General features: G+C 35.9%; 1 protein-coding gene across 1 annotated transcript; it reads right to left on the bottom strand.

Moving 5' to 3' along the window:
* Positions 1-27,285, bottom strand: LOC102683147 (calcium-binding protein 7). Its single transcript, XM_006640187.3, has 5 exons — positions 26,074-27,285; positions 5,150-5,293; positions 4,313-4,425; positions 3,672-3,822; positions 1-3,528 (listed from the first exon to the last, which is right to left on the bottom strand). Exons 1-5 carry the CDS (start codon positions 26,180-26,182, stop codon positions 3,401-3,403), a joined length of 645 nt encoding a protein of 214 aa, XP_006640250.1. The 5' UTR covers positions 26,183-27,285; the 3' UTR covers positions 1-3,400.
* Positions 27,286-27,518: the final 233 nt, after the last annotated feature.

Raw genomic sequence — 27,518 nt, 5'->3', positions numbered from 1 at the left:
TAGGTAAAATCTGTATATCTTTTAATCGATAAATTGCTCTTTCTGTGATTGAGTACATTTGTGTCATGAGCGTGTATTTAGTGTTCACTCAAGTACCTTGCTAGTAGTATTGTAAAATGCCACACATTCAAGTTTATAATGTAAACTTAAAACACATTTAAAACAGTCTCTATACTTGAAAGCAAATAAACACCACGCTGTATATTCATGTCTCACATCTATTCATCTGTTTCTGTTTTTAACACAATTTTGTGTTTTGGATCAAAATAGCTTCATGTTGCTTTGATTTATGTCATGTAACACAGAAGTTGTAACTTACAGAAAGGTACATTTTGTTTTGTTTGATTGTTAGTTTTTTAATACAAGGTGTTTCAAACATGTTTGATATTGTTACAGTTTTATAGCATAATCCAAGGTCACGACATAGCAAAATACAGGCCTGCTTTGACTGACACTGTGGGGTAAATTCACAGACCTAGCTACTTTAAAGTGTCATTCTGGACTTTGTTACATGAAATAAGATAAATTACTGTATAGCACTTGTTCTATAAAATGTGAAGCTATTTAATTATAACTCCTGGTGGATTCCTCCAGTTTCATAATCTTGAAATGTTGACAGGCATTTCATTGTTTAAGATTTATAATGTTGTTGATTAGTAACAGGATAATAATCCAGGTGAAATGATAAGATCCGTATTAAGCTAGTGACCACTATTTGTCATATGATGGTCTTTTGGTGATAATGAAATGCTATATTTTTTTTTATTGTCTTGTAGTGCATTTATGCGATATCTGCTAAATCAAGCTCACCATTTAATAACAGTTTATTGAGCTGATAAGAAATTGCTTTAGTCAATATAGGCAATTCGAATGGTTTTATCTTCAAAAATACTAAATTCAATAATAAATAAAGAAAAACAGAATAAGCATCTCAAGACAGACTTTTATGGGTTTACCCTTTCTCTGGCATTTTTAGCAGCACTTTTGGAAAATATATATTCTGCTTTTTATGAAATTATTAATATAATTTATAAAATGTGTCACGAAGAATTGAAGATTGGAGGTTCCACCTGAACAAAGGTCCTATGAAAGTGGAGAATAACTGGTAATTTATAATCAGTGGAATAACATTATTACATCTGTAGATTCCTACAGTAATGAGTGTTATGTATTATTAGCCCACATTCCTCTGTAGTGTACCTCATGTGCCTTTGTTTTCAGCACATCTTGTGTATATACCTCATTAATTACATTCTGGAATTTATCATTGTAGAGGAACATGTTTCCCCTCTTTAATGAAACAGCATAAGTAACATATACAATAACGTGTAATATTGGTTTATTAAAAAAATATTCACTATTGCAAATTGAGTGCTTTTGACATCGCATTGCACAGATGATATGTTGTTAATGGCTTGAAGACTTAATGGGCCTGATTGGCATGGTTCAGAAAATACTTACAGCGCTGTTTCTGTAGATACGACATGGACATGTTTGTTGCATGTAATGAAGACTGCAAAATTAAGATTTCCTGTTTTCAAAATGTTAGAACTTTTTGCCTTTTAAAAAAATATTTGAAATATAAAATCAAAACATCTGCAAGGACATAACTTTTATTCACCTCTATTATAGTTAGTTATATTATTTCCTCTTAGGTATATATGAATATGAATCCTAGTGATGCCCCGTGAGATTTTATTTGATTTTTTTGCTTCTTTCAAAACAAAGTGCTTTAGTTTCTGAAGTTTAGCTTTAATCACAATAACACATTCAATTAAAATAGATGCATCTGCATGGTCATTTTTTATAACCCTTTTGCTCTTTAGAAGCCAGGTAATTTGCTCAGAACAAGACCTAGTTTCCAAGTGATTCCTGCTCCTGCCTTTGAGCTGGAAGAGTAATGTGTTACCCAGTGCTATTGAAGCAGTGTATCCTTCTGCTACAATGGTTTTTCAGAGGGCCATGAATTATTTATTTATATGCATAGTCTCCTTGTAGAATATCTGCAGGCAGGTTATCTTAAATCTTAATGCCTCATTGCCCCTCCAGTTCTCATGTGAGAGAAACTGCATAACCAAACACTACGTGTACCAGTGAACAATCTTCAGTCCTACGGCACAGGTTCTTATTAAACGTCCTCTTACCCCTGACATCCATGAGCCTTCATTCTCTAGGCCACCTTCCCATCCACTAGTGTTGGAATAAAAATAAGATCTCTTTTAATCACAGCCAAGGATGGGAGCAATTTATCTCTTTTTCTGCTAGTTTTTGTGTTTATTGTACGCAAGTATTTTGTATATGCTATTCTTTGTATTGCTTGTCTACGTACCGGTGTCCTTAATGGCCATGGACAAAGAAAACAATTGACACTGATGACGATTCCTCCCCCCCGCAGACGAAGGGGGTGGGAGTTCTTAGGGACATTCCTTGCTATTAGATGATGGCTACTAGAGTCTACAGTTCTCATTTAAGCATGCCGTTCGGGTCCCACTTAAAGTAGGGGGCAGAAGGTAAATATTTTATACGAAACAAACATAATTTATTGCTCATCACTAATGCATTAGCAAACGACTCTGACATGGCAGTTTGGGAGGTCTTTTTGCAATGTTCACATTGTGCAGTCAAGCTTTCCCAAAACCTAGAAAAACAGATGAGTTTTTTTTATTCATCTTTTATTGCTGATGTTTTTAATGGCCAAGACCTTTAAGCATTGGCCTGTTAAACACGGACATGATTGCTGTATGCTCAATTAATGTTTTATGGATATTTGTAATGCATTAGTAATGAGTAATAAACATTTTTTACTATGTGAAAATGTTTACTAGTTTATTATTAGGCACCTAATCTTACAAATAATGCCAAGTACCTTTCTTTGCTTTCAACAGTACATTAGCAATACTGTGAGTTGTATCCTAACAAGCCCTTACTGAATGTCCATGCAGGAGAGTCCATTTTTTTTCCACCAGAGGTGATTTACATATCCCCTATGATATCTTCAATTGGTCATAAATACGTTATAATCTTCTGTGAGATATATATATATAATACTTTCTACAAACGTAAAACATCTGATGTATTTAGATGATTGTTAATCCATGCATTTCATGCTGCGCACAATAGTTTCCTTCACGTTTCCATGCGTCTGGAGGCTTCACCTTCCTTGCTTACATCGTGATTTTGGCAACAAATTATTTAAAAAAACCTGCCGCTGCACAAGGTAAGGCAGTACTACCAGGCAACAGCCAGTAGAACTCCTGATTCCTCTTCGAGTCCCTGTTTATTTTATCTGTTCATTTTTGCCGTTATCTAGAGTCATTGTCCATGGAAGTCAATAGCTAAGAGAAGTCATATGCATTTTCGGTAGGTTTATCTTGTGAAATAAAGTCATTAAACCTTGTCCCTATTTCATCCCACTCCTCAGGACCTGGTTGGCCGCGATGAGCATGACGCTGATTATGAACGCAATGGCAAAGGCACAGATCAAGCTCTTCCGCACACACGTCTGCTTGATCTGCTGCGTTGGGCTGGCTGTGAGAGAGAGGAAAGGAGAGAGAGCGAGAGTAGTCAGAAAGACTCAGTGTGGCCCCTTTCTAAAAAAAACCTGAATGGGTCTTAACGTAAAAATCTTTACAAATAAGAAGCAATTAAACCGAAAGAATGAATCTCCTTACTGTCGATATCCACAGGGCACTCTTCCGGGTTTTCTATGTGGTTTTCCTCTGTCATGATGATATTTTCAATGTCTTTCATAGACAGGTGATCACAGAAGGTGTCATAAAGCAGTCTCTTCAACTCTTCCACTGTTAGCTTTTGCATATCACACTGGAACAAAGAAATGAAGAGTGATATAGTTACTACTGCAGGTGATGTAAAATACTCTGCAACACAACCTTTTCAAAAGGATTGTGGCATCCCCTTTCGTTAGCAGAGCCCTGTTCTTTTGAATTGACATTTTCTTTCTACATACTGTAATTGAACGAAGTTTCTTACTCAGAATACAGAGCACATACTATGCTATTCATTAAATTATGAATGAAATTGTTCAAGTAAAAAATTGATGTGTAAATCTTTATGGAATTCTTATAAAATAATTAGGCGATAATATCTGAAATTACATAATTAAACCTGATTTCCTAACACTTTGATGACGGTGTTGCTAGTCCTGCTGTTCCTGTTGTACAAATTAGTACTTAACAGCATATAATCACTAAATAATATAATAATGCCTCCGGAACAGTTCTCTTCAGTCTAATTTCTCATTAAAAAATAAGAAGAGAAAGGGAAAATGAATGAAGGTATTGATGATGATTACCTTCCAGAATACTGTGTCAAAGTCTGTCCCATGGAACTTATCTGGCATTCCTGCTGTGGATATCTTGGGTCCCAACAGAGTGACAAACTCTTCAAAATCAACCTGACCATCTCCTGTTCAAAAGGATGAGTAAGAGTATATATTTATAATCTAGCAAAGGTATGTAGGATAAGATAAATGCATGTGTTTATGCTGTTAAATTAATAATTCGCAGTGTATTCAATGAACTGATACAAAATGTGTGTTTTTAAAATTTTGAGTATTTCTTTTTCAGAATCACCATTTTAGCCAGCCGTGTATATTCCACAGATTGGCTGTCAGATATGATCTACACACAGGAGAGAATGAGGAAGTATAGGGCAGGCTCCTCTATGTCTCTCCAGCCTTCAGGAATTTGTCAGCTCTGTACTGAAAGTTCAGCGCATGACTTCTGGCCAAATAACCCCACCTTACTCTTGACGGCACTCAGGCAATTGTGAGCCATCACTTGTTTAATCCCGGTCACAGTCAGCTAGTAACACAATCTAGGCTCGAACCTATCATCACAGAGCTCATCGGTTCACTGGTCAGCTCTTTTACCAGAGCTACTTGGGATGTCTACCTTGGTATTACTCCATTCTCCGAACCATGGTAGGCTAAAGGGTTTGGTATCCTCCCTGCTCTTCCCACTGCTTAAGGCTGATTCCTTATTCCTTCAGAACACATACGTTTCTTCTTAAATTTATTGACTTAATTGTCCTTTAGCCAGTGAGGTATTTAAGTCCCCCTTAAAGCCCTCAAGGCTGTGGCTCTCTAGGTCACAGACTGTGGACCTACAGTAACTGATTCATGTCTTACCATCCATATCCAGTCTCTGGATGATTACTTCTAGCTCCACCTCATTTGGCATGTATCCAAGAGATCTCATGGCCATGCCTAGCTCTTGCTTCGAGATGAATCCATTCCCATCTCGGTCAAACACTTTAAATGCCTCCCGAATCTCTGTGGAAAAGAACTACATTTAAAGATACAGGAGGGTAATCCATACACGTGTCAAAATTCATTAAGTCATTATGCTGCACTAAACACAGTCGTAAAACCAGAAAGCATTTTGTAACCGATTAATGTGTTTCCTGTTGGGACAGAGACCATTTTCATGTCCTGATTACTAACTCCTGGACACAAATGGCTGTCACCTTTAATCACCTTTAATTTAAGTCACAAAGATAGGGACCTGCTTCACACTTCTTCTTAGATTACTTTGTAATGTCTAAAAATAAAATCCCTCTTTAACTCCCTGTTTAGATTAAGCAATGAGACCAGTGATATTGCATTTTTGCCATTCAGAGCTTTATATTTCAATATTTTTACATGAATGATTGGATTAGATCAACATGCACTGTAAATTATCATTCAGTCATCTATAAAAGTTCTACTTGTCCAACCATAGAGCCAAATTCTTAATTATTGAATGTGTAGACTATTATAACTGATTAAGGTTATAAATGTTTCATCTCACACTCTTCTTCAGTATTGTCTAGATATATGCTAGTCTTTGCCATTAAATTCATTTAGAAGTAAAATAAATGAATTGTGAACTGAAGGGAAGATAAATATTAGGTTCTGTTCATGAAGGCCATTGTTATTTTTTGCTTTAATTATCTAAGGCTAAACCTAAACAGCGGTGTCCTTATAGGCAAGTAAATCTGCCCTAATTCTGTCTTCTATAAAGAGTATGTTACAGAGTGTCAATATTCTCATCATCCAACAGAAAAAAACAATGAAATTAACATGAAGGAGTAGCAAACTCCTCCTTAGGAATAAAAAGGTGTGTCACCACTTACAAATGCTGGATTATAGGTGTTGAAAGACTGCTTTAGGGACCCTGAACTTGACAAAGCCAGAAAGTCCAAATGTATGACTACACAAAAACTATTTTTGGAACCCCAGAGATCACAGCTAATTTCTGCTAATAGAACATTTCTATGTATATGCATGCTGTAAAATATTTACTGCACATTTATAGGATTTCTGGACAGGTTTTGCACAAACCAACATATCTACTTTGTTATTAGGCTTCCATGAATTATCAGAAGCAAAACAATTTCATTTATAGTAAATGGAACAATGGGAGCTTATCTGGCTTTTGGAAATATAAATGAAGCTGTTTTATAATGTTTTAAAATAACAATAACTAATTAAACAGTGAATAAAAATCACTGAATTTTGGCAGAGCTAAAGCCTATCTTTTAATCTTTCATTGCTACCACTCATCAAATGAACCAATCACTCATGTCAAAATTATAACTCAGTTGAACACTAGTGTTTCTAATAGATAGGAAGGAATATTCTGTCTCATAAAGGGACAAAACATGTACAGTAGCTGTATGTGGTTTGAAAACTTTAATTTTAGTACATCTTGAGTGACCCTGCAAAAGGACAGCTGATGCATGACTGCTAGGAAGGACTTCATGTTTTATTTTACCTGTCATTTGTTTATTTACTCTGTTGAATAACTTAAAGTTTAGATTTAGAAATTGGTCGGCACTACAAATTGCGATGCAGTCAATCAGCTGAAAAAGATTCTGCATAATGCCAGCGTGATTAATATTGCAATCCCAGCAGATTTGGCATTATTGCCTTCATTACTTTATTCATCATCTCTCAAATTGCTTAGTCGTTTTTATTATTTACAATAATATATTCTCGCCATGATTTGCTGTTATCATAATAAAAAGGTGTTGGAGTGGTAAAGTAAAAGTAATTCAGTCATGAAAGCCTGTCATCTTTATATGTGTGGAATTACAGATAGAAATGCAAGTGTAATCTAATTAGAACTAAGCAGGTTCTAAGGTGAGGTAGGCTGTTCAGCGCATTAAATGTGTCACATGGTTAACATTTCCAGGACATAATACTTAGTTTAAAGAAATGTAGCTCTTCTTCTTTAGAGACGTTTAATCATAGATAATGAATAAATACTTAAATACCAAATCCTATTTCTATGGATGTGCATTTTCCTTTATTGGGTTTGGAAAATGGATTTTGATATAGCAGACAAAGACCAACCAGTTATAGTTCATATCTATACTGACATTAATGGAATATCTATTAGGAATGACTGTGTGCTGCATGTTTATTACCCACTACAGTCTCCTTTTTATACATTTGTTACCAGTGCTTGATTATATTAAATATAGCATACTGCAATACAGCTGGAAAGAAAGATATCTTTGACCTGTTCAATGATCATGTTCTCAGAATGATCATTAATATTGTAATATTGCTATGCTTTATAGTTTTCCTTGTAATAGCCATAGATGTAGAGAAAACTGAAGCTGAATTAGCAAGCTATAAAATTCAGTGCAAAGAAGTATGACACTATAGTTAAGTACTTTGGTCTGGTTGAAGCAAAACAAAATGCGCAAAAACAGGATAAAAAGTAACGCCATTTTTAGGATGTGGGAAAAAAAAACATTTTTATATGGCAATATATTCTTGCCTTGCGTATGTGAAGCAGTTGAAGGCTACAGAATGTCCCCTGAACAAAATTTATACTAAGCTGACCCTGGTTTAGATTGCTACATTTTATTTAAGATAATACTTTTATATAAATTTATATTTTAAGTCAAATTTCTTCGTTAACTTAACTTTTATAGATAAAGAAATCAGGTTTAACCTAGATGTGCTGTAGATTTAATTTGTTTTCATATACTGTAATCATTAAATGACTTGTTTTCTTGAATAATAAACTATGACAGTCCTTGAGTATCAGTTACTTCTTGAGAATAATAATGTAACACCTGACATACCGTACATATAAGAAGATTCTAAAATTGGTTTCATGTAGTCTTTTGATTGGCATTTCCTTAAAGAAATCATTACATACCCTGTCTTTGCATGGCAGAAGCCCATAACTATTCAACCTCCTATTTACTTCCCTGTATGTCCTTGTAACGTTTGCAACATATTGATCCAATTTGCTGAAGAGAATTTGATTTTCCTGGTGCAATTGTACGCATGGAAGCGATTATTTATCTTTTCTAAGTTTTTAATAGAAGTTTGTGTTGCTATCAGCAGGGCTGAATTAATTTAATGGGCAAATTAGAAAAGGCAAGTTCGGTGTTGAGCCTGTGTTCAGCGATTACGGTAAGGGTTATATGGGAATACTCAATCTGAAGAAATCTTTTCACTTACCCATTCTCTGTAACGTTTTTAGTTTTATCTCAAGAAGTTAGTTTAATCAAGAAGAGTGAGAAATGCATGTATTGGTTAATGTTCAGTGTGTACAGAATCTATGTTATATGCCATGAACAAAGAACTTTTGGACTCAGATTTGGGTACAGGGTTGTGAACATATATGGTAGTCTTAAAGATCTATATTTTTCTATTCTGTGTAACAGGTGATTATTTGCCCTTGCTTCTTCAAAGGTTATTTGCTAGTCTGTTAAGGACAATGAATACAAGTAAGTGGAATAGTGTGGCATGTGAGTGTTACACAGGATTGATTGTGTCAGTCTGATGATGATGATAATAATGACGAGGATAGTGACAATAACAGCAACAAAAATAATAACATTGCACATTTTCTCTGACAATTTCAGTTGAGCTTTCTTACGTGTTTTTGGGCTGTAGTTGGCTGGATATTAATAATTGAGGTTTAAAAGAGAAAAATTGATTTTTGCATACAAAACATATTTGAACTACTTCAAAAGAGAATGATTAGCCCAGTTCTAGAGATTGCATTTCTCCTACATTTCTGACTACCAAATTTACTGATAAAGCCCAAGAACTTTCTTATCTGCTACAAAGATAATCTATTTTGGTAGCAGAATTTGTGATAATTGTGTGAATAATATTGGCAATATAGCAAGGCTTCCTGCTATCTCAAGTCCAAGTCTCTATATGTCACACGACGAGGTTCGAGTTCAGATTTCTGCCACTTGTTTTAAAAAGAGCTACTGCCATTACACAGTCAGTTTTCTGGGCATGATTAAACTAATTATATTCACTTGTATTTTCCAGTTTGTGCTTTCTTTTATTTTTCTCCTTTAGGGAGTTGTTTTAACTACTTTCTCTTCTATCCTTGTTAACATTGCCACTTCCAAGAAGGCATTTTTTCCCATAACTTTTCCATACATTTTCCGTAAAGATTTTCTATTCCTAAGAAATTTAAAAGAAGATGGCACACAAACAAACCATACTGAAATTTAAGAATAAATGTATTTTGTGTGTGGCTGTATATTTATGGGTCCTATGCCATAATCCATCAGATTATTATTAAATGCAGATGTTAGGGTTTTCATCTCCCCAAGATTACCTGTAAAAATGCTTGACACCACTATCGCCTAAACCTGAAAAAATGAAAAGATCATATAAAACGAATGATCTATCTTTCATGTGAATAGCAGTGCATATGAGGTGTCACAATGCATTTCTCTGAATTCCTACATTAATAACAGGATTGCAACCCTGAAACATGTAGACAGGTCTGCAGTTTTCTCACAGTCCAATATTTTATGGAATATCTTTCAAACTTTGTGCCCCTTAAAATTCCCTTTTCCACGTATTATACTGCTATCTTATGCATGTGGCAGTATTAATCCATCCTTAACTGGTAAAAGGCCTCCTTAAGTGCTTGAAAGCTTTTAATATCATTTATAACAAGAGCATTACAAAATCAGCCCATAGAGGTATGTCTTTCTAGGAACTGCTTCTTTCAAATGGGTGGACTGTGTAGGAAAAACCTAATGATCTTTCACTAGAGCTGAGCATCTAAGAAACTAGTAAACTAGTCTGCATTCAGTATAAATGTGCTAAAAAAGCTCTTCACTACTCAGAGGTGTTTCTATTGGGTCTTAGAAATATTTCATTATAAATTTAAATGTTTCATTTAAAGTGCAATAGTTACAATTCAAGTGTATACACGTTGTAGTATTCAAAAATCTGTATTAAATGTACTACATTAAAGAAGTACAGTTAACATTTTAAGTCACTAAAATGCTTTAAGTATGCACATCTTTATAAAAGTATAAATACACTTACAATCAAACAACAGACATAGGTACAAGACTAGCTGGGAATTCACAAGAAAGTGACCTCTGTTTTCTCATAGGAAGTAGCTCACTTGAATGGTTGTCTTTTCACTAAACAATTTGAAAGCAGCTGCAGCAAGTAAAGCATGAAAATAACTGCTCGGAGTAGTATTACCAAGAGCAGTCGAAAGCAGTAGAAGTTTTGAGGTAAGATAGGCCAAATGGTCATCTTTTCATTTAACACCTTTTTATCATCATATTAAGTGCCAAGGCTGAGCAAAGTTTTTCACCCATGCTGGTTTCAGTTCCAGTCTGCCTTTGGGTGTGTTTGTTCCACTCAGTGTTTTTAAAGACGGCTTCTCCTCTGGCTTATCAGAAGATATGGCATAGGCTTGAAAGACATACTGTACTTGATCTCCTTTGTTTTTGCTGTTTTTTTTTTACAATATGCTTTCCCCTGCTCCTCTGCATTAACTATTAAAAAACGTGATTTGTATTATTAAATATATATGGTATCACAGAAGAATATTTCTGAATCATAAATCATAACAGCTTTACAGCTTTACAGCATTGGAGACAACATTTTTCTCACAGCTAAAGCTGACATCTATTCTGCAGAAAGATAGATACTGCCAACAGCCCTGTTTGGGTAGCCTGTACCGCACACAGGCACCAGCAATTGATTTGAAAAACAAATGTGACATTGCATTAACAAAAAAGAATGAATAAAAAACAGTGTAATAAATTTAAAAGAATAAGGTTTCACAGTAAATTAGCCAGACAAGCTTGACAAAATATCTTCAGTGCCTAAAGTAAGGAGATGTTTATTATTTACAACAACAGTATTATAAAATTAGCATTACTAAGTCTAAAGAAATGCCGCAGAATAATGTCTAACTTCGGAATTCTTAACAGACACATGAATACCAGCAAACACATTCATAAGGAAAAAAATCCCTAATTAGTTTCATCACATTTCCTACTGTTGGTAGAAAATAAAAAAAAACACAACACATTTTATATGCTGTAGAATTGAACAATTATAGCGTTATATTTTGACAGAGTTTAATAGATTGTCAGATTTTTTGTATGATGATTTCCATCAATGTTTCAAGCCTTACGTTTCTCTGAAAAATTTCTGAAAGAATATGATGGGCCTCATATACGTAAAATGCAAGCTTGCTATGAGGATTTAAGTGCCAGATTGTTTTCAGTAGAGCACTAATACCAATGGTAATTGTAGTAATAATAGTAATTGTAATGGTAACAGAATAGGAACTATGATGATAGTAATTTTTCCTGTCTCACAGTGCTATTAAGCTACATTGCTGAATTTACACAGTCACTGTTTTATATCTGTTTTTGCCTTTGTACAATAAATGTCAATGAAATGATTTAGATTGCACTCCAACATTTGTCATTTTTCCTTTCTTTTGTATTTGAATTATGGAAAAAGCAATATGCTAGTTGTCCCTGTATATCCTCTTAAAGACAGGAGCGCAAGACGAATGTTCCATTCGGACAATGCTCAGAACAATCCCTCAGTCTCTGAATTTTATAGACATAATTCTGATATGGTCAATGCTTTGTCGCGTCAGGGATAAATTTAGTATTTCCTCCTTGCCAATCGATTGCCCACAACCCCATTTTTTCAGAACATATGCCAGTTTGTATTTTACAGCTGTTGAGAGATGGTGCCATTAGGCTGACAAATGTTATCTTCTTTCTACTATTGCAGCTGTCAAAAAAGCCATCAAAGAGTGGGCATTATGTTGGCAATATGTTATCATCTCCATATCATAAGAATTGTACAGTATTTGTGGGGTGTTTAGTAAAATACATAGGCACTGGGAACAATGTTTAGGAAATTAAATTTCAGCTTTGACAGACCTTGCTCAAAGGGGATTCAAATAAATATGCAGTAAGGAATCTCTTAGGGTCTTTGCTGTCAAACCAAAGCAAGATTTTGATTTTAGGCAAGGTTTTGATGAAATAATAAGTTTGTATATAGCACTTTTTAAATTATGGGTAGGGTTAAGCTTTTGTGTTTAGAAATTGGAAATATTCATACAGTAGGAATGAATAATGAAATCAATTTATAGTTATTGCTGTAAAGATATTATAACATATTTGCAGTAAAAAGTGTGATAGTATTATTGTATGCAGTGTAACTACCAGTAATATAGCAAAACTAAATTGTATACATGCAATTGTAAGCTATATATATATAACAGCTCATATACAAATACTACAGCAAAATTATAATTGTGAAAATACGCCGTCAGAATAATAGGTCATTTTTAGCTCCAGTACTGTAGTTTAAGCCTGATACTTGACATTTCTTTTAATGCTGCATGAAGCACACCCCCAGTTATCTAATTAATATGCCAGAGTGTGACATGATTCAATTTGACTATTTTAAAGTCACAACGAAGGAACGACAGAAAAAATATTCTATTATCTACAGTATGAATTTTAATACTATTGTGTCCTTTACAACACATGCCAGACCAGAATGATAAAGCTGTATCCAGCCATCTGCTTTCAGTGCACTAGTGCTGGTAAAGCTCCCATTGGTAGTATGGAGAGTAGGGAGACCTGGACATCTTTTTACTTCTCAAGAGATTGCAGCTCCTGCTGGGAGATAGTCCTTCCAGCCATGTCCTGGGACAGCCTCAAGGTGTCCACCTGGTCAGGTGTGGCCAAGGCAGGTCCAAAGGAGGCCTCCCAGGGGCCATCCTGCCTTTAGGCCTTACCCTCCTCAACTGGCTCCACTCAGCTCTCCCAGATAGCTGATCCCAACTGCCCTGCAAAAAACTCTCCTGCTGATCCTCTCTAAAGTGTTGAAAGGTTTGCCAAAAATCACTTGGAGGCTTTAGGATTCACCTTGACCCTCTGAACTCCTCCCATGCCTGGGCTCTTTCAACAGCCACAGTCCTCCTGGCTAGCCAATACCTCTCAGTCAAACTGGGAATCCAATCTGTGGACACTGCTCAGAAGGCCTCGTGTTTTGACTTGGCTTCACAGAGGGTTGTGGGAGTTTGGAACAAAATACCAAGCCATGTTTTTGAAGTCGATACTCTGGCTTCTGTCAAGAAACACCCGGATGCGTTCTTCGGATCGATTAGCTGATAACTACCCAAGTGGGTTAGAAGGGTTGACAGGTTGCATATGAATTAAGGCCACAGCTTTCCTTACCACTGGTGGCCACTATGTCCAGTGCTGGCCTGACCTGGGAAACAAGAGTCAGTGGGAGGTGGGAGTTGAAATCCTTCTGCATGGGGTCATCCATCAGACACTCCCAGGCACCCTTCACAGATCCTTAAAGACTCTCAGATCTATCTGTCTGGCATCCTGTGCATCAGAGCCCACAGGTGGTGCCTCTCCCTTCGCTTGAAATATATGAACTTGTTACTAGGTACACTTAAGGGGAAATGATAATGTGAAAAATCTATACTTTCAGCAAAATACAGTGTGAGAAGCTACTATATTAGTGATGAAACTATAGTAAATGTCCCTTGGGATTGTATATTAGTGCAAGAAAAATAATGGTCGGTTGCATGTCCTTCTTAAAGAATGTGTATGATGTGCAGTCTTTCTTATGATGTCTTTTGTTAAAGTTCAGTGTTGCCAACATCACCCCTCCATCAGCCTATGCCTTCCTATTGTCTGGTAGTCATAGGGAAAAAATGGAATGGGAGCACTGGAACATTACAGTATGTTTAAGTGCCAGTCTGCTGCAGTAAGCATTCACATTAGGCACACAGTGTTACAGCACATTGTGAATTAAAAAGTGAAAGCCCTCTCAGCTACTAGAGTGTGTCAATTTATTTCAGAAATAATTACATGATGTCAGAACTTGACTGCAGTTGGAGTCTCATGCCTGCTGTTATTGTAGTTTGTTACAAAAGAGTTTTAATTTCTAGGCTGACATTAAAAGGCAGTTCAAAGTGTTAAAGGATTTGACAGATTAAACATGGTGAGATGAAATCATAAAGTGAATCTTAACTAAAAATGTAGTTAGTCTTCGTTTCACTTCTTTTCAGTCTTCAGTGTGGGTTACTTAGTCACCAGGTTGTTTTTGCTTTCTGTTTTATATAAATATAAATTATTAATTGGCAGTATTAATGATTGTCAATCATTAATTGACACTGTAGTCTTATTATTCCTTTATGCAAATATTAAACAGATGTACACTGTATAATTGTTTCAGTAATGCTGGCTGTACTGCATCTATGATGTAATATAACCAGGTGCTGCCAGTGTGCTCTGTGAGGTAACATCAAAGACAATGTTAGTACTTAGATATTCTCTGCATCTGGCATCATGAATAGTGTTTGTAGCACTCTAGTGGACCATTTATTTACCCAGGTAAGTTAATTGAGAGCAAAAGCACTTTAGATTTACTGTACATACAGAAGAACAGACATATATATCAAGGTTTGTCTTCCTTGACGCATATACTGTATACTGTACATCTATATATTCATGGGTCAAGTTCAAGAAAATAAAAACAATTATAATGAAGAGGAGGCCATTTAGTCTGTCTGTTCCATTTGGTAGTTACAGTACTGTTGTAATTGCTGCGCCACACTGATGACCCTTAAGAAGGCCAAACCAGTTGTGTGGCTGTAACTTTCTATACAAAAATATAGAAAATATATTTATATGTAAAATATAAATATACTGTATATTGTGTTTCTAATCTTTATAGCAGTTTTTATCTTTATAAATGTTTGCGGCACGTTTTTGCCTAAGTAAAGGTTGTAGGCAACTCATTTTGAAACGCACGTTCAAAAGACTGTATTAGTTGATAAAAAAACATACTAGTTAATAAAAATGCTTTCAGTTTTGTATGTCAAAGACTGAAACAGTGCTACAAATTTATAGGTGTACATATCACTGCCTCTGCTCTACTATTACCAAGTTTGCAAAAAGATAATTTCATGTGTTTTATAAATTAAAGAAAACAGAAAATATACAATTGTAAAGGTACACAACATATTGTAATCTTAAATACTGGTTACAAAAAGTCTTGTTTTTTTAAAACAATTTTCTAGATTGTATTATTTTTTAAAAGATTAGCTTGTTTTAGAAAAATGTCAGTTGAATCTGATCAGAACTTACTCCTTAGAACTGAGGTTATTAGAACTGGTTATTTCTTTCTCCCAAAAAAAACATATTGAGTCAGACATTTTCCAGTGTATATTTAAGTTCTCATTCACAAAGATGAAACAAGTTAGATTTCAGTAGGCAGATATGTGAACAAAGTGGTATTTAAGAGAAGAAATGATGAGAATTACTTGCTTGTGTTTATCAATCTTTAGCCGCTGGTTGAAACTATCAGATGATGTTCAGACTGTCAAAGAAAACAGCAAGAAAATCCTCAGAAGTAATCTACAAGAATGTTTTTGTAAGATTTTGTTTTGGCCATCTGCTAGAATTCTTTACTAATTGATCCAGTTTTTACAGTCCTGTTTTGGAAATTCAGTATACCTTCATTTTCATTAAAACTTCATAAACACTGTATTCAGGACAAATTATGCCTTTTGACTAGGGTTTTGTTCTATGAATTGATTTCAAAATAGAGCTTTTTTACTATTATTATTATTATTAACATTAATATTCCTAGTAGAAACCAAGCTATTAATTGAAAGTTGTGGTGTTGTCTGTGAATTTCATTAGTGCATTCCTCCCTTTCTAAAGTACTATACAATTTGACTGATCTCACCAAGCTCTGCTTCCCTCATTAAACTGCAATTTCAGAGGACATCTCCTGCGATTAAAATTAATATCTCTCCGTAGAACCACTGATGCTCAACACATATTCAAAATTTACAAAATCACAATGACAGTCTAAAGATTGATTGGGTGTATTTTAATGGCATAAACAAAACTGGAACCAAAGCTTCTCTCCAGCTTCTCCTGGAAAAGCTTTATTTTACTAAAGATTGTGATTTAACCACACAATCCTCCAGACATTTTTCTTAACATCTGATAAAATCACACTTTTAAAGTCAGCATGCTTTTTCGTGTTTATCAGATGCAAAACACTCTACAGTATGACCACTGGTTTAAATAAGAAATAACAATCATTTTAATTCTAATTCTTCCTGTTCCCCTTAACTAGGCTGAGATATTCTAAACACATACAATATACCATAGATAAGATTGTAGGAAAGGAGGAAGGTGAATTAGGAGGGAGATAGGATCATGGATTGCTCAAAATGGCAGCGCAAGCCAAACAGCTGCAGAGTCTGGACAAAGTTGGTATCCTTCAAGTACCCCACACCCAGCAGTCGTAACTTCTGCATCTCTCCTTGACAGTGGTGCATACAGTATAAGAAGCTGATTGTGAATTGCGTCATCCTTTAGTGATGAGTCATAGATTACATGACGATTTAGTAAAAGCATTAGTCTACTCTCTATTCCGCGAATTCCTGGATATGACTCTGGAACACCACTGTGGACTGTTAATTAAAACTTCTGTCATGGTGACAGTTTTCATCTCCAGCCCTCCAGGTACATATGGTTCTCTTTAAACAATTACCTGATTCAGACCAAGGAAAATAATTAAATTCAACTACATAACTAAGTAGAGAGATTAAATAAGTACTGGAAGCACTGTGTCCTGAAAAAGCTGAGATGAAGAATTACGTTTTTGGATTTATTTACAGGATTTTCTCATTTTTCTCATTCTACTTTTCTTTTCTTCTTCTTTTTCTCTTTATCTAACTTCAAACATTTGCTGTCCATCCTATATCTGTTGCTTCTATGCTTCTAAGCAGAGCTACAGTGGCAGTTAATACAGTCTCTTTTTTCTTGTCAGACATCTCCCTAGTAAAATCTCTTAAGTCACACCAGGCATATTAGCAACTAAAACGACATCTCTCAAGTGATTTGAAATTATTAATCTTGCAAAATGTGTTTTTAATCAAATTTAAATGCACCCTCCTAATAAAATAACCCCAAACTGCCTCCAGTGCCTCCCTTTCAATTAGAGAATTATCCTAGTGAGTGTACTGCTACTCACTTCTAGTGAGTAAGTAGTAATTCAGTGTTGCTTTCTTTAATATGAATGTTAAAAAAGTGAAAGAAGCCTGCAGGGAAATGTTTGGACATTAGGTAGCATAGGCCCTTAACGTTCTCTCTTCACTGCATTGCTGATCTGATCATATTTACAAAGCCATGTTTCCCCACAGTAACTACCGTATATTTTGTATAATAGCACTGGCTTTTAGCACACTTCCATTTGTAACCGTGGAGGAAGACAGTCTTACATACAGAGCAGCCAAATTATCTCTGCACTGCAACAGCATGGAGTCAGGGGACTACTACAGCATGTTACAATCTATAAATACCATACACAGCCACTGCAATTCTTGTTCTGAGCTATAGAAATGACCCTGGGATTACACCAATTTGCAACAACTTTTCCCAAAGCAGTTTCAATTCTGTGGTACAACACAGATCAGAGGAGTATTCTGCCTTTAACAAAAAAAAATACTGACACACTTTCAGATGACTGCATAACATCCCTTTATGGGAATGGCTTTGGTTTCAATGCAATTTCAAACTTTCTTGTATGTCTTGATTTTTGTATGTTTATGTTGCAATTTTAATAATAATAATAATAATAATTTTAAGTACCTTTACTGTAAACGTATTTTCACATACATTTAAATGACATAAAAGTATTAACTTGCTTCATAGATTTGACCTAGTTACCAGAACTTGGGAAAAAAACACCTGATTCAAGATAAAAAATATTATATGCTTATGCTGAAAAACTGAGCTTCAAGTCATTGTTATCATGCACCATCTAATTAAAGTATTGACATAAAACCGTGTTTTAAATGAACATTGAACCGTGTTAAAAATGAACATTGAAGAAAATCTGGAAATTTGTTGCAGTTAATGAGCACATGGTTATGGAGAACATCTCAGTGTTTTTTTTTTTAATTCATGTAGGTTTTTGTTGGGGCGAAATGCTTTGTTTGCTACTGGAAGAACTATTAATGGGACCAGTAGGGAGAGCTCACCGTGTGGTCTGTGTGGATCCTAATGCCTCAGCATAGTGAGGGTGATACTATACTGTAAAAAAACACCATCTCAATCCCAGGGTGTTTCTCTGAAAAGAGTAGGGGTCTTGACCCCCAACCCCCCCCCCCGGCCTTTAACAAAAATGGTCTTCTAATAATCCCCATACATTGGCTTCATTACTCTGCTTTCCTCCCCACTGATAGCTAATGTGAGGCGAGCATACTGGCGCACTATGGCTGCTGTCACATTATCCAGGTGGGGCTGGGTGTAAGGATTATTTATATATACTGTAGCAAAGCACACATCAGGTTGCAAACCCATTTAGTGTATTCTCTATACAGGATTGATTAGGGTATTAGGTGGTATGAAGCATATTAGGGTTTTGGAATTTTTCAGGGTGCATGAGTCCAGGTGCTAGATCTAAGATGTTAATGATTGTGCCCCCCCCCCCCCCCCATGATATTTAAAACAACACGACCATTTTTATTTTTCATGTGCCTCGCAACTTTATTCTAAACTGACCTTCATTGAATGAAGAAAAACCTAACGGGTGGAACCCAGTGGCTATTGGATAACATAGACAGGAAATTAAAAATCCATTTAGATTTAAGGATGACATCACCACAAACCTCCAGACATTTCTCTAGTTACGCCCCTGATGATCTGCAGAAGGTAGAACGTAGTAAATTAGAAAATGGGACTGGAATACAAGGTGGGGTTTATTTCAATGACAGTGGTGTGCTTTAAGTGTGTCCTTCAAGTAAATGTTTTATTTTTTAATAAGAAATTTTAAGCTCTGCCTGGATCAGTTGTCGAGGCAGGTAACATAAGTCCTTGCACTTTCTGCAATCTATTCGGTCACTGGCTGTGCTTTTCTGGAATCAGAATGGCTTTGTTTAATAGTGTCATACCTTTCTGTACCCAGGTGTTTCATTTTGGCCAAATAAACAGACCTTTAAAATGGTTTTCAATTGCCCCAAGCCGCCTGAGTTTTACACATCATTAATTTAAAATGCTCACAGCCATCCTGCTGATGGATAGACAGAAAGTGAGTGAGCATAGATTTCTGTAAGTGCAGGAATTGCCTAAATGAGACTTGCTGCAAGCCAGCGAATGGGACGTCGCCCTGCAGAGGAAATGTGAACAACATATGTGAATATAGATCCAAAGATACAGATCAGATAAGTCAGGCATACATGAAAAAATAAGGCTCCCTAGATAATGTAGCTGTCTCATCTCTTAATTTATTTTGGTAAATATAAAAATAAAGCTGTTTATTATAACAGGATCAGAATGTTTCAGTAGCATTGCTCCTAGGGTTACTGTGATTTAGACAAGCCTCTAGTGTTAAATGCAGGTATATACTATAAGTATAATATCAGAAACAATGAGCTTGAATGAGCTGCTTATGAAAATGACTTGGCTGTGTTGGGACATCTTTTAATGGGACTTCTAGATAATGTTGGAAAGTGGTAAAAAAGATCAACAGATTGTTATGATATATATAGCTAAGAGTATTAAAATTAAATCAAGGACTGTTATATTAAAATTGTAACACACTAGTAAGGCCTCATTTAGAATTTTGTCTACAGTTTTGATCATCATATTATAAAAAAATGTTACTGCACTGGAATCAGTCCAGAAAGGAGAGCACAGATACATTCCCAGGCACAAAGGAATGTCCTACACTGACACACTAAAAGAGCTAAATCTTTTTACTCTTAAAAACCTAATTTACATATTCCAAAATAGATGAGACATTTTCTAATGTTATAGAAGATGCCATGTTCATGTCATGTTCAACAGTGAGGGAATGATGCCCAATGCATGTCGCCTGTCCAATAAAACATTTGTTCATCTGTTCATGGGCAGACAAATATGCTCAGATTTCAGCAACCAGGTTAAAAATCTAAGCAACTTTGATCTAGTGAAGGATTTCTGGGTATCCAGCAATGTTTTATTCGATGCAGAATCAAAAGCCTTTATACTAAAATATCATTGTTATCTTCTTAAGCTAAAAGAATGAAATGACACTGTAATTATAGCAGTAATTTCCATTTTATTCCCCCTGTGCTTTAGTACTGTAAATGAAATATCCAAGGACAAAAACCCATTTGCTTTTACAATCTGGTGTAAGCTACTGTATATGGGACCCCCCTAATACTAACTGAAGGAGCTCAGGAAAATGCTTCATTACAAGCCCATTTGTGTTTTTTATAAAGCAGGTTTTACTAATATTGTCTTCATTGGTAGAGAACTGGGAAATTCTCCACAATAATATGCAACATAATCGATACCTAGTCCTCAGAGGAGAAAAACAAGGTAAATGTTTAGCAGAAAGAGTCTGGCTTTACCACTTTACATCCTCTTAACCATAACAGATTGGATTCTTAAGAAAACACCAGTGGAATTTCAATGAAGTACTATCCTAGTAAACCAGCTTATTTTCTGAACCTTGGTGAGCAGCAGTGCCTTCCCACGATACTGCTTATCTCTTTGTTTTTCCTTCCCAAAGTTCTGGGTTTTGTTAGAGGTTTTGTATATTTAAATATTCAAGCCCTTGATTTTTTTTTTTTATTTAATGAATTTGTATTTTGGGAGAGGAAATAATTGAAAACGTGCACGAGAGCACAATTCTCCTTTAAATTGAAACTGATTGGCTGAACCCAATGTACTGTATTATAGCCCATGCGTAGATGCACAAATTGCATAGATGAAGAAAAACTGAATTTCAACACATTTTGAAACCAGATGGGGTAATAGTAACTTATTCTTCTTGCTGAGCTAGTGTGTAATAACAATTTTCTAAAAACATTTGCAGTTGACTTTTTTTCTCTCTGCAAAAAGATCTTTAACGGACTTAAAGGATCAACATCAATTGATTTGCAGGATTTTTGTTTAATTCAAGTTACTTTTTTGATTACTCTTTGTATTTGATGCTGACAGCTCCTAATTACTAAACAAAGGCCTGTGATGTGTATAGGTCCTGAACTGAAAAGACAAGAAAGAAACAAGGTCTCTTTAAGTGGGAGTCAACTATTGACAACAGTATTTGTCCAAAGTGAAACATTTTTCAATATTGAGCACACACAAAAAAAAGATAGGACATTTATTCAATTCAGGACACAACACCAATGTGCAATCAACTACAAAAACTAAGAAAACCATAATAGAAGATTTCAGCAGACAGCCGGAATAATTCAAATGTTCAAAAGTAAAAGGTACAGCTTGTACTAATAATTAATGGTTCTAGACATTTCCTACACTGTTCCTCTCTTCTTATTGATACAGATAGGCTTGAATCTCCCTTTTCTCCCTGGTGACCACCAAACAAATATGTAGGAAATTGTCTACTTAAGAGGAACATCCAGAACTACTTCCACACACACATATCATACTGTAGCTCAACACCTGTGCCCAGCTCAGAGTAAAACTCTTTCGTGGTGGTCAGATAGTCACAGTGCCATGTCTGTTTTCTTAGTTCATTCTAATAGAGTCCTGCAGAGGGGAAGATTGCCAAAATGCTAGGTCCTTTCATGCTGAAAATAAATCAGTTTTATTTTTTTTTCAGCTGGAAAGATCTTTTGTTCCTTTCATACACAATGGGAAAACCAATCTACAGAGGAAGCAGTGAAACAATAGATACAGTATATCACAAAAAAGTAACTGCTGAAACGAGAATTTGGTGCACTCCTGGTGACTTTTGGTAAATTGTTCCTACTGTATGTGATTAATTTCAGTTTTTGAGCATTTTACCAAGGCTACAGGTAGTAAAGAGGTGATCATTCTTTTTTTCCCCCGTAGTTGTGTATTGTTTTTACAGGATCTTGAAATACTCCACTGACTTTTTGAGACACCTTTAGAAAATTAATGGTGCTATTAGAAGCCCATATTTTATTAATTAGCCTAAAATAGAACCCAAAAGTGCTGAGAGGTGTCGGAGCATTTAAGCCAATGTTGTGATAAGTGTTCATAAGCATTATACTTTATGAAGCTCCTGTCTTCAATGCTGAACTTAAATGTGTGCTGTTGTTTATGATCACTAGAATAACTCAAGGGAGAAGTATTCTAGGTACATCTTGGGAATTTCATTTTTCTCTTTTTAATTGGCACCAATTTGGCCACATCAGGTGTAATATTTCAAGGGTGTAGAGTTATATGTATTTATTTATTCATTTTTTTATTCTGGGTCACATTCCACACCAGTTCATCAAAACAAGTACATTTCATTGAAGCGCTCATATAAACCCTCTTTACAAAATAATAAACTCAGCACTAAATTAAACCTGGTACCCCATTTATGCATGAATGTTATATAAAAATAAAGTAAATGGATTTTGTATACTGGTTACATATTTTAACATCACATAATTGTTTAGACCTATTTAATTGATTAATTGACCTGTTTAGAGAGAGATGAATAAGCTGTAGAATGTGAAGAGTGGTGAAAATGATGCACTTTACACTTTACATGCTACTGGTATGTCTGAGGCTGGTCACGCACTGCCTGGAGTATTCAGAGCCAGCAACTTCTAACTTGGCAAAGCGTTAGAGCCAAATGCAGTCTGTCAATGATAGGCCGCAATCTGGCAGATCCTGAGTCATGACACCTTGCCAAGATTGATGGAGAGGTCAAAGTGTCAAGTGTCTGGGAAGGAGTGTCTAGTTGCTACAAAATTCCACTTGTGATTTATAGCATTCCAACTGTGCAGCGCTAAACTGATCAAGTCCTGCTTGCTGCCCTTCCTTTGAGCATATCCTGACAAGACCATGCTCTTGCACGACATTGTCCTGCTTCTCCTGTAACAATCTTATGGCTGTCTTGTGAGATGAGACGGTAACTGCTTTGCCTTAGATGCCCAGATGTGAGCTCCACTGAACATGTGTGGAATGAACTAGAAATATGCACAGCATCTAGAGCTCCAAGAACAGAGAAAGGGCACCTGCTTGTCCAAGCTCTATAAGAGGAGCAAGATTAAAATTCCACAAGACGGCATTTACAATTCTGTGCAAAGCATGCATCACAGGTGTACAGCTTTTATTGCTTCCAAAGGTGGCATTACAGGTTATTAGCCTGTGACATTCATGTTAGGTTCCCTGTTGATACTGAATGTTAATCAGCATAATGGATTTACCTATATCACATCAATAAAATGACAGTGCACCTGCTACAAAAAGATTGTAATTTTCCTGAGAATAACTTGAAACTGTTGCAATTACAAGTGATGTGTCTCTTTTTGATGCTCTGCATGTTACCAATTTTAAGTTGGAACCAATCCAGCCGAAGAAGATCATGGTATGTCACTGGAAAATCAGGTACTGTAGAAATCCTCTATAAGAATGTATAAAAGTGTGACGTGTGAATTTAAGTCATAGTGTGAGCATTCAAAGACAAATGGCAAGACTTAAAAGCTACAGACAAGCTTTATGAATATTTCTAAATACATATCAAATAATACATTTTCTGTGACAAATGGACATATCAATTGACTTTATGCACAGTAAGTTGAATTTACACTGATTTTTTTTTCTCTATATACATGATAACACGACTTAGGACTTTTATCATTTTTATATACTTTTTTTTGCACAAATTATACTTGAATTTCTGTCTGTATTTATATGGAAGTTCTGCTGCCTTCCAGAGCTCTCACTCTTTTAAGGCAAAATAAATTGTGGAGGCAGTAGCTGGTTAATATGTTGACATTGGCACTTGGTAAAGCCAAATACAGAAACTGGGTAAGTTTTACTCAGTTTTCTTTTTTTAAGGTGGCTACTGTGACTCATAATCTGAATAAAGCTGTAACTTTTTACATATCCCAATGAAATTTCCTCGGCTGGTATGTTTCTAAGGATTACCACGTCTGAAAACTGATAGATAATGATAATCCTTTAAATCTGCTCAGATCCATAAATACAGGCATGGGCAAGAATAAAGGGAAAATGCTTAAAATGACACAAGAGACTATGTTTCATTCATGGGAATTGCTTTTTTCTAAAACCCATAAACTGCAATGGAGTGCACTCTAGTCATGGAGAATGTCCACTCAAACATACCGGGCAAATTTGAGAGCCTCACATTCTGTCACGGTATGGAATTTTATTTTTGTATAGGTTTTGTGCTCTTCCAGGCCCAGACATACAAGGCAGGTATGAGAACAGACTGGGTAGCTGAGCCAATTTGTGTCTCTCACCCCAGAGAAAAAACATCATTTGAAAGTTGAACTGGGTTAATGCCATTGCTTTTACATCATCCTTTTAACCCCACATCCTAGACACCCATGTTATGCAAAAGAAATATTACATTTTTATAGCATTATAACAGTGCGATCGTTAAAAATTAACACTGCTTATAACTCTTTGCAACAAATCATTTTATGCTTGTTTCACAAGTGACACACTGCTCTGTGCAGTGTGTTCATGAAGCCCATATGCTGAAGGAAACGCAACATAAAATCCTACATCCCACAGAGCTATTTTTTGATCAAGCGTGTTGCCGTGGTAAGGATTAGACAACAATAATGGAAAAACAATGTTTCTCTTTATAGACTATAAATTGCAAGGCAACAGGACTACGGGGAGCAACAACGTTGAAACTACTTGTTCGGGATGATGGATATCTTCTGAGATCGCAAAATTGCGGTTCTGGTTACTGTCGCGTAATACAAACAACACAAAGGATATTTCCTGTAGAAAGTAGCAGACGTGCCGAATCTGTTGAAACCAGACACACGTAGACGCATTCACAGACAAAAACAAGATCACTCAGCTTTTGAAATCCTTTTGTATGTTCTGCAGGAGTGTTAGGATTGTGAGAGTTTTAGGGACATGCTAAGAATGTTGAAACAGTTGGAACGTGATAATTGAATGCTTCAGTGCTGTCCATTGTACTGAAAAAATAAGCCCCCTGTTGACTTGAAATACAATTTACAGTATAACATCACATTAGCAATACCATTTATTTCGATTACACATGAAGCAAATTTATTTTGTGGCGTTACAATTGCTTATGTTAGAAGTGTATTAATAAAAGAGGTATAGAGGTTTCTCTTGACGCTTCATATGGCTTCAAGTGTCTTGTCTGATACGATTTGCTGACATTAAAAGTGCAGGTGATAGTCCAATAGCGGCATATGAAAATCCGTAGGTAAGGAATATACTGGGAAATACTCTAATGGCGAAAATATTAACTCGCGTGTTCAATCTGTGAGGTTGTACAGGTGGTTCCCGGTGGATTTCCCGCGTGGATTTATTCAGACGTGATTGCAAACTGTTCTGCTTTGGTGTTTACGGCATAAAGTCTAATAAGTTGCACCATTTACGCTTGGAGTGATGGAAATATCTGCATGAGGTTTTGCCTATGATATCCTCGCAAAGGACTAAAACATTAATATCGGTCTACTGTATCAAACGCTTCGGGTTTTTATTCTAAAAGTTTGCTTCAATTTGGTGATTTTTTGTTACAGTTTAGAAGTGAAGGGTGAGCGATACAAATGCATTCAGTGGAACAATGGCTTTAATGCATTTATTATTATAATTAGAAATTCTGTATCGCATACACACTCGGCTGTCAGCCACCGCGCGGCTATGAATTTTCCTTGAACCCAGACCATACATGACAGGGAACATTTACAGTAAGCACAGTGATCTGGTTGCCACATTGCATTATATTTTGAGATGAATGAAGAAAAACAAACTCATACATACCCTCTAATTCATCCTCTGGGATATTTATAGGGGTCCTGTACGTAAGAATGTCCGGAATTGTGCAGATACCTCTGTACATTAAGGTGGAGGTTACGGGGTGCAGAGGCATTTTGGCAATCCAAAGACGACACCTGTATCGCGATCTTCATATAGCAAGCTTTAGTAAACAGACACCAAGTTAGCTATACTCCACTTGTAAGGATATGGAACCATACAGAAGTCCATACAGAAAAATGCGATTAAGTCCCGTTTCTTGCGTAGAACGAAGAAAGCAACAGCTTCATACAAGAGAAGATTGGGAATGCGCCAAAAGCCGTTTTAGCATTTACTTTACCGATGCCAACTATAGACGTTCCTATTCCTGAAACCCATAAATCTGATGTCGCAGCACTGATATAGATAATTACTAAACTAAGCCACGATTTCATCAAGTTTGCCAAAGGCTTCTCCTTCCAAAGTGAAATCTTGTTTATTTTTATTGATTTAAATTTTCTAGCAGCAGTGCATTGTCTTCCATATTATAAGACTAATCTTATACCCATGAAAGTCTCTTAAGAATTTCTTAGGACCTGTATCGCACATTCACGGTGGTTCCATAAGCGATAGCTTTTAAAAGCTATCTGGAATCTGTCCTCATAAGTGGTATATTCCCAAGAATTAAACTATTGTTTTGAACAATAATGAATTACACAGACCAAAACCTCCCTCTGTTGAAAACAAATTTGTAAATCTTTAATACATGGTTTAGACTTTTGCTTATCGCCGTTTCACAACCTTTAAGTGTTATAATAATCCTGCATGTTTTAGTAGAATAGCCAATATAAAATGCTTTTACTTTTGCTCAAGTTGAAATCTTTTTTTCCCCTATTCAAATTTCTCTCCCTGTGTCCAATTTATATGAATAATTCGTTTCAGTCAGATCCAGAATTTGTAATAGTTAAAAAAAGAAACAAGCAGTCCAAACCGAGCTTCTAACTTTGTCTTCTCCCCCAAAAATAAGAAGAATAAAGCATCTTCTGCGTACTTTGGTTTGTTTTTAGTTAATTCCCAACTGTCCAAAGTAACTGCGTCCAAGATATAGCCGGCCTTGCCATTATTTTTTGTCCTGATTCCTTTCATTCACTCCAGGTGAAGGAACGCCCTGTCTTTCTCCTGCCGCTGGAATCTTTCTTAGTGTCTCATTCCTATTCAGCTCGCTCCTCTCTCTAATCCCTTTCTTACTCACTGCCTGCAGCGACACACGTGGTCCCCCGGTACCACCTAAACAATACAAAATGTGATTAATGAGTGTGTATGGTGAAGTATTCCATTGCTTTTCGTTATCCAGATTGAATTTTTTTTTGTGAATGCGGGTGACGATCCATGTGTGGACGTAATGTGTCAGTTTGTGTAACATCCATGCACAGAAGATCTTAGGGTGCTATCAGAATTTGGCTGTTTCTTAT

The sequence above is a fragment of the Lepisosteus oculatus genome, chromosome 22 (assembly GCF_040954835.1).
Source record: "Lepisosteus oculatus isolate fLepOcu1 chromosome 22, fLepOcu1.hap2, whole genome shotgun sequence".
In the NCBI taxonomy this organism is placed as follows: domain Eukaryota; kingdom Metazoa; phylum Chordata; class Actinopteri; order Semionotiformes; family Lepisosteidae; genus Lepisosteus; species Lepisosteus oculatus.
Note: the sequence above shows the minus strand (reverse complement) of the source record. Positions and strands in the feature narration are given on the sequence as shown.